This window comes from Priapulus caudatus, unplaced genomic scaffold, assembly GCF_000485595.1.
Source record: "Priapulus caudatus unplaced genomic scaffold, Priapulus_caudatus-5.0.1 Scaffold68, whole genome shotgun sequence".
Lineage (NCBI taxonomy): Eukaryota > Metazoa > Priapulida > Priapulimorpha > Priapulimorphida > Priapulidae > Priapulus > Priapulus caudatus.
In genome coordinates this window covers 270,074-282,311 of record NW_014577129.1, presented here as the reverse complement: position 1 = coordinate 282,311, position 12,238 = coordinate 270,074, and the positions used below count along the sequence as shown (strand labels likewise).

The 12,238-nt window shown below is 43.5% G+C and overlaps 2 protein-coding genes across 2 annotated transcripts in view; one reads left to right on the top strand and one right to left on the bottom strand.

Moving 5' to 3' along the window:
• Positions 1–5,033, bottom strand: part of LOC106821318 (growth hormone-inducible transmembrane protein-like) — a 7,763-nt gene extending 2,730 nt beyond the window's left edge. Inside the window, exons 1-3 of the mRNA XM_014826072.1 lie at positions 4,840–5,033; positions 2,227–2,325; positions 1,519–1,693 (exon numbers count right to left, since the gene is read on the bottom strand). Coding sequence (XP_014681558.1) covers positions 1,519–1,693; positions 2,227–2,325; positions 4,840–5,014 — 449 coding nt within the window. The 5' untranslated portion in view covers positions 5,015–5,033. The remainder of the gene's footprint in view (positions 1–1,518; positions 1,694–2,226; positions 2,326–4,839) is intronic.
• A 5,985-nt stretch (positions 5,034–11,018) lies between these two features.
• The window catches only part of LOC106821314 (serine/arginine repetitive matrix protein 2-like), a 10,958-nt gene continuing 9,738 nt past the window's right edge, over positions 11,019–12,238 (top strand). Inside the window, exon 1 of the mRNA XM_014826066.1 lies at positions 11,019–11,106. The gene's annotated coding sequence lies outside the window, so the exon portion shown is untranslated. The remainder of the gene's footprint in view (positions 11,107–12,238) is intronic.

Genomic DNA, 12,238 nt, shown 5'->3' with positions numbered 1-12,238 from the left:
CATCGTGTGGGGGTTGTTTAAAGACTTGTGCAAGTGCATCAGACGGCCCAATTTCCAATTTTCAAATAATATACAATACGAGATTGAAATAAAGATTTATAATGTTTTTCTTTGTTTTTTTTTCGGGCCACCAGATTTCATTTTCGGGCCACCAAAAATTGAAAATCAATGATTTTGGTGGCCCGATCGGGCCACTGAAAAAAAAAGTTAGTGTCGAGCCTTGCATAAGCCTATACCAGATGACAGTTTTAAAAGCTCATCATGACACCATAGTACCGTCCAATGATGGGTACTTTTATAAATTATGTGTGAATCATTATCATCGTAGAGCACAACCTACATCAAACGTATCCAGATGTGTATGTGTAAATTTGTATTACAACGAAGAAAATGACATATAAAAAGATATGATGTTGTTCAGGTTTCTTCTCCCATCCTTTTGATGCCATTTATGGATCGTATGGCCTCTGCAACTATGTTGCTTTGGTTTTTGTAACAGGGCTTCATCCGGCAAAGCTACTAGCTGGCTTTTATGTGAGTAAGGGACAATGGCTTTACGACAGCGCTCTTAACTAATTCCTACAGCATGTGTCGACTTAAACAAATCTGAATTAAGTGCCATGCTGAAAAGCACAGCAGCAGTGACCATCGGGGTTCGAACTATAATAGACCTACCGTATATAACCGAGAAGACAAAGGTATGCGACAAGGTATATATTACCTCCTGGACCAGCTGGAGCCATGGCCATTTCTTTGAGTGTCCTTCTTCGAGCAGAATGCCCGATTCCTGACCTCGCTTCCTGTGCATAGTTCCGCGTTCGCAATACGTTTGAGATGGTACCAGATTGGCCGAGTCTAGAAGTTCCTTGCCGAGTGATACGCGGTAGCGACACCACCAGCGCACTCACAGGAATTCGACACAATCTTGTCGCAAACATGCCTGTGTATACTGAAGCCCGTACAGATGGATGTATCAACCACTTTTGCTATCTGAAAACAGGTACGTATATTATAATCAGTTATATAGTAACTGTTAATTCCAAAATCTAATTTCCAGTAATTTAACCTAGCGAACTCCTTTATTTTTATTCATGCACACAAACAAACGAGTGCACACATGTCACATGCACACATATATATAGGTAAATGTAAATGCCACTTCCATATATTACACATATGTACACCGCATTTCTTGCAAAAATTGAAGGGCTTTCCTTGTAGAGTAAAATAGTTGGGTCATAATGTGTTAACTCCGTATTTTTACGCAAGGCCACCTGATATAAATACACCTTCACGCCTATAAACAAAGAGATTTAATTCAGCCATCGTTCCTTGTTGTGGCCACGTGGTCATTCTTTTATCCTAGTTTAGCACCCAGGATAATGGATTAGTTTAGCACATTCTACAGTGGTGAGCAGGGGTTGGCACCAACAGTGAATGGTGGCGAGCAACCAGGTGGCACCACCTACGTCGACAGCGCTGAGCGAGCGTGCGGCGCCACCTACGGTCTCTACTTACATGTTGACGGGGTCGTAGCGGCGCGCGACCGCGTACATCGGGTGTGTCTCGGCGACGCGCACGATCTTCTGCGTGTCGTAGAGCAGGAATCCGCTGAAGAGCACGAGACCACCGTATACGCTGAGCGAGTAGAGGCCCGCGCCTAGCGCGGTCGTCGGCGGCAGGAACATGCTGCCTGCAACGAGCAAACACAGCGCGTTAACACGACACATGTACATACTAACTGAACCAGGCTCCACAGGCCTTTAAGACATGTTTGGTCTGACACGCCTTCAAAGCTGAAGCTAATTTGTGGCGTGGTATGCGCTGATTTTGCGTATTGATGCAAAACACATTAATAACCTCCCACATTAGTTCGTGTAACACATCCTTCTCATTACTATATGATAAATTACAAAATTTTTGTTGCTGCTGTTAGTGTGTGTGTGAGCATCACAGCCATAAGCAACAGCACAGTCGCAATTGTTAAACTGTGTTAATTACCAAACAATAATTATCCGATTTTATAAAGACACATTAAATTAATATAATAATGATATTTATTTATGACACTACTGATTAGTAGACTTAAATTAACCTTTCCTTTCCATTTTCAATCCCCCAATAATAATAATCTGTAGAATACATGACTCACATACAATCAACAACACCCCCGCCCCACTCATTTAGAGCCAGTTATTAGCTGATGCTATGGCATTACTCCCTTACCTAATGAAGCCATTACGACCGCACCGAGCCCAATGGAAAGTGGTCCAGCCATGTTCAAGAATTTCTCACTGGGTGCACACACAGCCACTGTAGATAGGCCTGGTCACAAACACAAAGTAAATAACAAATTATATTACACATATATCTACATATATATATATATATTAGGGGTGTGACGATACACTCAGACATGAAGCGAATCGAATTTGGCCAATATTCAAATTAAATTCGTTATTCGCCACCCCAAAAGCCGAATATTTGCAAATACAAAATATAAAAGATGGATTACTAGTTAAGGCAATCTACGTCCCTCCTATGAACTTAAATTCATGCGTATCCAAAGTGCCCAGGAATGTCGATAAGCTCGTGTTTTTTAAAGAAAAATGTAATCGTATAAATGAAACAGTTCACATGAAATGTTTACTTTTGTAAATTAATTTTTTAATTATTAAATCCTTCCCGCGCCTTCATACGCATAGCGCATAGCTACATGGCGCATAGGGCGGTGCCTACCTCCGTTTCAGTAACCCTGAGGCCCCGCAGCTGCTTTTACAGTAAATGCTACAGTAGTTCCACTGGTAGCACTGCGAGTTAACTTGCCACACTCTATCTCTATTTGCTGAATGCTAAGCAGAGAAGCCGTGTGTACCATTTTTCAAGTCTTTGGTATGACCCGGCCGGGAGTTGAACCCCCCGACCTTCCACATACGAGGACAACTTTTGTAAATGTTTATGATTAATATTCGTATCAGTCACTCTGTATCATGACACGTATCATATTCGCCACCTAGTGTATCGTGGCACCCCTGATATATATACGTACACACATCCAGATGATAGATGAGGTACAGAGGGCCAAATTTTAACAGGCTGCAGGACAGATACATGGCGTACAAGAGATATTATATACGGCTAAATTCGCTGCACGCCGGCTGCTAATGGCACCCACTGTATACATCAAATGGTACCTTCTAGACAGAAAGAATTCAAGTACAACTCAATTCAACTAGGTTGTCCTTCAGGACGCTCCATAGCTTCAACACGCTTTCTCCATTCGTCTTGATCTTCCATAATGGTCCTCAACTCCTGTACCACTTGCATTCCAGTGTCTTCCATCAAGTTATCCACATAGGTGATTCTTCTCCTGCCTCTATTGGTTTTGCCTTCAGTTGGTTGCCAGAGGACCAGCTTATTCACAATTTCATCTCTGTGTCTGATGCAGTGTCCGGCTAGATGCATCCTTCCCCGCTGTATCTTTGATGTTACTTTTGGTAGTTCTTCGTAGAGATCAGCATTCGTCATATGACATTTCCAAGATACATTGAGTGCGATCCTGAGCATACGGGTATAACATCCATCTAACTGTTTCTACAGAGTTTTGGTTAGTGTCCATGTTTCTGCCCCATAGAGCAAAACTGATTCCACTGTAGCTAAAAACAATCTAACCTTCAATTTTCTTGCCAGCTTCGAGCTCCTATACCTTTCTCAATTTATGACATGCACTCCATGCAAGAGCTTTCCTCGCAGTCTTTTTCAGTGCTTTGTGACCACGCACCTAGGTACTTGAAGTTTTCTACTATCTTCAAGGTTTTACCTTCCCGTACTTTCACTATCACCGGAGTTTCATGATTAAATACTTGTAGCTCAGTTTTCTTTGCATTACAGTGCAGTCCAACCCTCTCCGCTTCTTGTTCTAATCTGCTCAATACTTCCTGTGCTTGTTCCATCTCTTCTGTTAGTAGTGCAAGGTCATCCGCGAAGTCAAGGTCAGTGACAGTAATTTCTGGATGCCGCCTACTTCTTTGTCTATGTAGTCGAAATCCAAGCTCGTCTTCGCTACCATCATAGGTTTTACGCATTACATAGTTAAGGACAATAGCAAAGAGGTATGGTGCTAGGGTATCTCCTTGCAATACTCCTGCTTTGATTTCAAAATACTCTGTTTCGCCATCAGGTGTAATCACTCTTGATTTGGTGTTTTCGTAAAGCTCGCTGATTGCCCTCAGCAATCTTGGTGGTATATCATATGCTTCGAGTGTTTTCATCATCATCCCTCTATGTATGGAGTCAAAGGCCTTATTGAAGTCTACATAGATGATAATAGCCTTACTATTGTGACTTTTAACTCCTTCTATTAGTCTCCTAAGAGCAAGAATGTGTGTTGTTGTCGAACGTCCAGGTCTAAATCCATTTTGGTTTGGCCTGAGATGACTATCCATCTTAGGTTGTATTCTTTTCAGGATCATCTTGTTAACTATCTTAGCAAGTACAATCGCAAAATAACACCAGCTAATAGCTTAATTCCTGCTTCTGACCAGTCAAGTGTGTATGGCGTTTCACCAGGAGATGTCGCTTAGCATCTTGATGCAATTCACAGAGTCACTGTAGGCAATTTTTTAAAATCTGCAGTGGGTTGCTGGATCAATTTCCAAACATGTTAAGGATGATATGGATAACAAAAGCTCCATTTTGTTCATCGTGAAATTTATAGCTTAATGGCATTGGGTGATAAGCTAGTAGATAAGTTCCATGATGGTCAAACAATGGACATGCATCCCATAGACACGGTGCAGTCCTCGGCTACATACACGCCTCACTCATTTTAAAGCTCACCTCCTATGATGCCAGCTGTATACCACGCAGCTCGGATGAGCAGGGGACCACCGAGTAACGTCAGAGGTGCGACGACGGCTCCCATGATGCCGGCATGTGCCGCCCACGCAAGCTGCTTGGTACCGAAGCCCTCCTGGTAGGGAATCGATCTCGCAACCATTCCACTGCCAATCATTGCAGCAAATGTCGCACCTATTGCCTGAAAATGTAAGCTACATATAAGCACATGTATGCAAATCATATAAAAATTTACATAAGGCAAGTACTACATGAATATTTCAATTAATTTACACACTCACAAATAGTCACGAACAGGTATTTTTTCAATAGCAAAATGGTTACCTAAAATTTTGTAAATATTTTTACCCCATGGTAAAAAAAAACATTTAAACATAACCTAAACATAAACGGTCATAAATGGTTATCAGCTAACTGCAGTGATACAGATTGAGTCCACTATTAATTAATGCTATTTAATGCTTTGGAGTCTTGTCTTTTGTCCTGGCAGCACTAGACAAAGGCATGTAACGTGTATGCATTCCAAAGAGATGCAGTATATATGTGCAAACGGGTCGATTAGCCAAATGCCTTATGTGCATCTGTGTACTAAGTCTCAGTCTCATGTTAATAGCTCAGAATACATGCACAACGAACTTCAATGTATTCTACCGGCTAATTTATCGCATTTTTCATTATAATAGCCTTAATTTGCAAAAATTTGCATGTTTCTATTATTAATTGTATTTCATTTAAAAGGCAACCACTGCACTCAAGCTACATTTGAAATAACAGACTTTAGTATCGAGATTAATTACCGGAAGATGAATCACGACAATAAAAAGCTATATAAGTTAAATAGGCTAAAGTAATACGTATAGCAGTAAACCCTGGAAATCTTAAACAGGATTTACATATCCAGCGACACTGCACTGCCTGTCACAAAGCCATAGTTAACGAAGCTGAATTCCCTGGGAGGCCCCTTAAAAAGATCATTAAAGGTCAGAACAAACAATGGCGAAGGGAAGGGCGCCAAAACCTCCCTAGTCCATACGGCGGAAAGTCAGGTGAGATGAAGGTTTTCAACATCGTGGTTACAATCGACGGATTCTACACCTATTTTGTGATTATTTGCCATTTATCTAGGTTGTTTATGTTATTTTTCTTCCAAATCCAGGTGGACAGTTGTCTGGCCTTTTACCTGCCACCCCCCCCACATACAACAGGTATGACTCTTAGAATTACCAGGCCATGAGTTTCTTCAATCAATGAATTCATAAGGCAGGTGTCACTTGCTAGGCACGCTAAGGCGAGAATGAAGCGCGTTACTTTTACGAGGCCCACCGCCAAAATACAGTGTACGTGTCTCTGATACGGCTCCTTCACGATCTGTGGCCCACATCCGCTACAATGGAAAGCATCTGAAAATTGGCGATGATCGTTAAACCTGTTTTGGGTAACTGCTTCAACATTCGCTGAAACAACATGAGCACGAGATGAGAATGGCCCAGGACGAAATCCAGCGGATATATTTATTACTTATGTTGAACAGCACAACAGCGGGCTTATAATGCACACCGCAGGTTGCTAAGCACTGCTTCGGGGAGCGTCTAGAGGTCCTTCCACCATAATTTTTTTTAAATGATTGCAGATGGCCGTTCTGAGCGCACAAAATTCCGAAAACCTAGCTTGTTCATCGCGAACGCACGCAGCCCGCCATTCGCGCGCAGTATTGCCCATCGCGTGCAGGCTGCCGCGAATGAATAGCACATTTGTCCGGCGCGCGGGGTGGCCGAGAAAGCCTCCAGCCGGTCAAAACGAGAGCAGATCCAACTAAGCCGCCGGGACACTTTTACATGCTCCCGAAGGTGGCAGTACGACCCCCCCAGGTTTTCTCAATGGATTTGAGACGATGTAGAAAATTGATAAATTTCGCACAAGCTGCGAAAACAACCGGCGGGGAAACACACGATCGCGGGAGATTTCATACCTGTCGCCATGTGACAATCAAATCCAAGGTATTGTATGCGCTGTCAACTCTTCTCGAAAATATCCAGAAGCGGGTGATAATACAATATCATGCCCCAACCGACTAATAATGTACCATAATACTCACTCTTACTCTTGACAATTTCAGGCCTCAAAAAGAAAGCCAGGTCTCAAGAAGCAGATCACTCACACTGCCCCGAGTCCAATGCGCCGACTCGTGTGGACCACTTGCCCAGCCGCCATACCCGCCAGCAAGATGCCTGCCAATGCCCAGCCACACCGCCCAAGCTCACCTCGCCACATGCCGCGACCACACTTGTGAAGGCTTCAAAAAACCACAGATTATTTAAAATAGCTTGACAAGTGGAGAATACATTAATTAACCAGCAAGAATGACTCAATGAAGCCTATACCAAAGATGCAACAGTTTTAAAAGCTCCATCATGACACCGATAGTCGTCCAAACGATTGGCTACTTTTATAAATTATATGTGAATCATCTATCAACTCGTAGGAGCCAACACTACATCAAACTATTACCCGTATGCACGGACTGCTTAATGTCGTAAAGTTTCATATGTACAGCACGAAGCAAAGATGAACATGAGTAACAAAGATATGTTTGTTTGACAGGGTTCTTCTCTCCCATCCTTTGATGCCATTTAATGGATCGTAATGGCCTTGCTGACACTATGTTTGGCTTGCCGCTTGGTTTGTTGGTCAGACAGGGCTTCCAATCCCGAAAGTACTACTGGCTTTATGTGAGTACACGCGGAACAATGGCTTTAGTTCACCACAGCGCTCTTGAAACTACAGTTCTGACAGCATGTGTCGACGTTGGCGCAAACAAATCGAATTAAGGCCGATGACCCGAACGAAGCAGCAAGCAGCATGACATGGGGTTCGAGACTCCTAGACACCTACAGCGATATAGACCCGAGAAGTAAAAGTGATGCCGACAGGAGGTATATACCTGCCTCCCCCAGCTGGGACCAGCTGGAGCCACTGGCCCATTTCCCTTGATGTCCTTCTTTGCGAGGGCAGAATGCCCCCCCCCCGATTCCTGACCTGCTTTCCGACCCTGCGCATAGTCGCGGGTTCCGGCAATACGTTTGAGATGGTAACCAGATTCGCCGAGTCTAAGAAATTCCTTGCCGCGAGTGACACGCGTAGCGACACCCAGAGACACAGTGCCACTCACCAGGAATTCGACCACAATCGTCGGCGACTGCCTGTGGTATATGAATGCCCTACAGAATGGATGTATCAACGCACTTCGCTATCTGAAAACAGGTACGTATATTATAATCAGTTAATAGTAAACCTGTTAATTCCAAAATCCGAATTTTCCGTAATTTAACGCCTAGGCGCACTGATCCCTTTATTTTTTATTCACGCACACAAGCAAACGATGCACACAGTGTCACTGGTAACATATATATAGGTAAACTGTAAATCGCCACTTCCATATTAACATATATTACACACGAATTTCTTGGCAGCAATTGAAGGCGGCTTTCCTTGTAGAGATAAAAATAGTTCAGGTCTCATAATGTGTTAACTCACCATCCGTATTTTTTACGCCACAGCCACCTGATATAGGTATACACCTTCCACGCCATAAACAAAGAGATCTAATCTCTCAGCCATCGTTCCTTGTTTGTGGCCCACGTGGTCATTCTTTTTCCCTGATTTTAGCACCCAGGATAAATGGATTAGTTTTTAGCAACATGTAGACTATACGCTGTCGTATATGTCGCCCCGCAGCCGGGGACGCGGGTCTTCGATTTCCTAAATCTCGCTGGCAGTTCTAACCCTAAACCTTGTTTACTTGAGATAACGCTGAAAATTAAAAACATGCCGGGCCGCATGTTAGGAAATCGAAAGACCGTGCCCCGCAGCCGTCAGATATATGCCGGCGTGCCGGGCATATAGCCACCACTGTATTCATATTATATATACCCGGACGCGATACCGTGGTCCCCAAACTAGTCGATTAGGTAGATTTCTGTGGCGCACGGGATCCACCACAACACTGTCACTACCGCGCCTATAAAATAATGATGTACAGATGTGTACAATGATTAGCAGAAATGACATTTATTGGGGTATACGGTATCATCATCTAACTCAAGCTGCTACTACTCGTTACGTTAAGGGCCACTGTGCAGTTACTCGTACAGGGCTAATAGTCAACTCCTAGAGCGCTAGCCCTGCGGACATGTTACTAGTACGCGGGCTATAGTACTAGAGCTAGCATTGCAATAGCCCTAGAAGTTAGAACTATATCCTTTCGCCTCTGCAGAGCCGCAGGAACAGGGGTGTCACTTTCCCCAGGAGCGAGATGGAGGTGCCGCGTTAACGCTGGCAGCATAGTCACTCGTACCGGCTTCAAAGTCCAAATCTTCCACCAGAAAGATTCCACAGTCATACTTGTCCGCTGGCTAGACATGGCCTTCATTTCTCTAACCCCCCCTGACTCTAACCGTACCTAAAGGCCAAGACACACTGCCAGCCCAGCGACCGACGCGGCGTGAACGAGCAAACCACTTGATCAAGAAAATTGATAGAACTATTGTTACCTCCGCCCACGAAGTGGAGGAGGTTATGTGATCGCTCTCGTGTAGTGTGTTCGTGTGTTAGTCCGTTCGCGCAATCGATATTAGCCCATCGAGTCAGCAGCAGGCCAGTCAGTCGGCAGCAGTCAGCAGCAGCCAGCAGCGAGCGGCGAGCCAGCTCGTAACACATACATGTTACATGGGGCGTATGGCGTATGTCGCTGGCGGAGGTATGCACTCCGTGAGTGCCCTCTATCTAGTTTCCTATGAGCCATTGCACACACACACGACAACGACCGGCGACAACCTTGACGACAAAAAATATTTAGGAACGTTTCTATTCTCCAGTGACAATCGCGAGCGACACTTTACAAATAGCCAATCGCAGCCGTTTCCATCGGCACGTGACATAACAATTACGTCATAAATAACCCATAATGCTAGCCAAGACATAGACTGGTCTCCGGCGCTAAACTCGCACCGCATGTCACAAACAATGGGGCTGCGAACCAGTCTAACCAAAGCGTGCAAGCTGTGGCAAGCTCAGGCAAGCTAGACACAGTATGTACAGTACATGTACATGAAAGTTTGCTGCAGTTTTACTTTATAAACACTGATAGTTTTACTTTATTATCTTATCCTTATACCTAGAGAGTTTTTGCAGTTTGAGAGTTTGTTATTTGAAAGCAGCAGCATGAGTTTTTGCCGTTTGTTCATGTGATGATGTGTACCACTGTGGCGAGTGCTGGGTGAACTTTGACCTAACGTCAGTCGCTGTCGCTGCAGTGTGTTTGCGCCAGTCGCCGCGACTTTGTCGTTTGTCGCTACGGTCGGTCGCTGTCGCTGCAGTGTGTATTGGCCTTAATCCTAACACAAGTGCAGCCACATCACGTGACCCTCCATCTACGCCCGGGGGAAAGTGACACCCAACTTCCAAGGGCCTAGAGCTAGCATAGTCCGAGATTCCTCTGACCAATGCCCACACCGACGATTTTGGTGTGGGTATGCCACCTAACCCACACCAAAACCACCAAAATTGTCGGTGTGGGCATTGGTCAGAGGAATCTCGGACTAGTCTAGAGCTAACATTGCATAAAACTAAAAAGTAAAAGCATTAATTGGCATTGGCATAAAAGTAAAAGCTAGGATTGCCATGGCAATTGCATTCCTACTACTACTACTAGTACTAGTACTAAACTAAACTACTAATAACTAAATAAATACTATAGTATATACTACTTAAAACGTAATTTTCGCAGGTAAAATTAATTCGACTCGACTAGTACTAGTAGTGCTAGGAATAACGCAATTGAAGACCTTCTTCTGGCTGATGATGACACTTGCTTCTAATATTGCGCACTACGAATAGAAGAAGGTTACGATTTGATGTCGGCGCACGAGTAGCCAGACACATACTGTACTGAACTAAGCCGACAATTGAATTGATGTGTAGACGCTGTAAAACTTTCAAATAAACTTATTCATAAATAATAATCAATTAATAAAATAATTAATAAACAATAACTATAATAATTAAAATAGTTAACCGACTGATAGTTAGTCTGACTAGATATATTTCTATGTTTTTAAACGTAACAGCTAAGTTCCGAATAGAATGTTAACTTTAATTTGCATTAGATGTTCACTTGTTCGCGCCTACTTTGAAAATTGTCAACGTCTGCTGGTTTTTATAGTACGAGTTTTGTGATCATTAAAAGTTTTGGTAAGTAATCGTACTAAATTATCACTTACAAAATTATCGTTAATAAAAAATATACTCAATTGGTATTGTATAACTTACGACTTACCCGTTACACCGAGTAATTGTACTTTGCCTTTGCTTTGGGTTAGTCTTTTTGTGTGCTCAGCCCTCGACTCGAGTCGAAGAAGGCAGTGGCTACGGGTACGGTAGCCGTATCTTAATGTCTCGAGGCTACGGCCCGGGTACGGGAGTCCATTCGCTTTCATACTTAACGAGACAAAGATGGCGGCGGTGGCGCCAGATTTCGAAATAACGCCTTGGGAAATATATTCACGATTTGAGAGTTTAGATGAGCTAGAACCCTAACCCTAACCCTAAACCTAACCATAACCCTAAACCTAAACCTAACCCTAATCCTAACCCTAACCCTAACCCTAACGCTAAAAAGGGGCTTCAACGACCGACGGCTACCGTACCCGTAGCCACTGCGGTCAAAGAAACGGTCGTATTACTCGTAATACTAATACTAATAACTAATATTAATAATATATTTAAGGCAGTGTCTGGAGGTACGGCAGCCGTATCTCTAATTTACGAGGCTGGAGGTAGGGCAGTCCATTCGCTTTCATACTTACCGAGGCAAATATGGCGGCAGATTTCTAAATAACGCCTTGGGCACAGGCACTTGACTTGGAACGTCTCAATAAAAAAAAAGGTAAATAAACACGAAATGTATTTACTGCCAAAGTCTTAGTGTTTCCTACTCTATTTCGCCTATAATCACCTGTAAATGCCGGTCAAATGCTCATCTGCAATACACAAGTACACCGCACGCCCGCGCTTAGATACAATAATGTAACCCAAACCCAAGAGGATAGGGGTCCCCTTACTCCCCTATCCTCTTGGGTTTGGGTTACATTATTGTATCTAGCCCGCGCTGTGCACAAACAACATGAATAAGACGAAGACTAAGAGAGCAGGTAGGAAAACCTGATCGCTAAATCGCTAGAGAACATTTCCTGCAGGATTTCACGAGATATGTCTGGCAGGAGTAGGTAAGGACAAAGGGCAGAGTTATAATTCGAACAAGTGAATATTTATGTACACATACAGGGTTCTCCCCAGGATGAAATTCAAACAGGGGGAGGGGAGG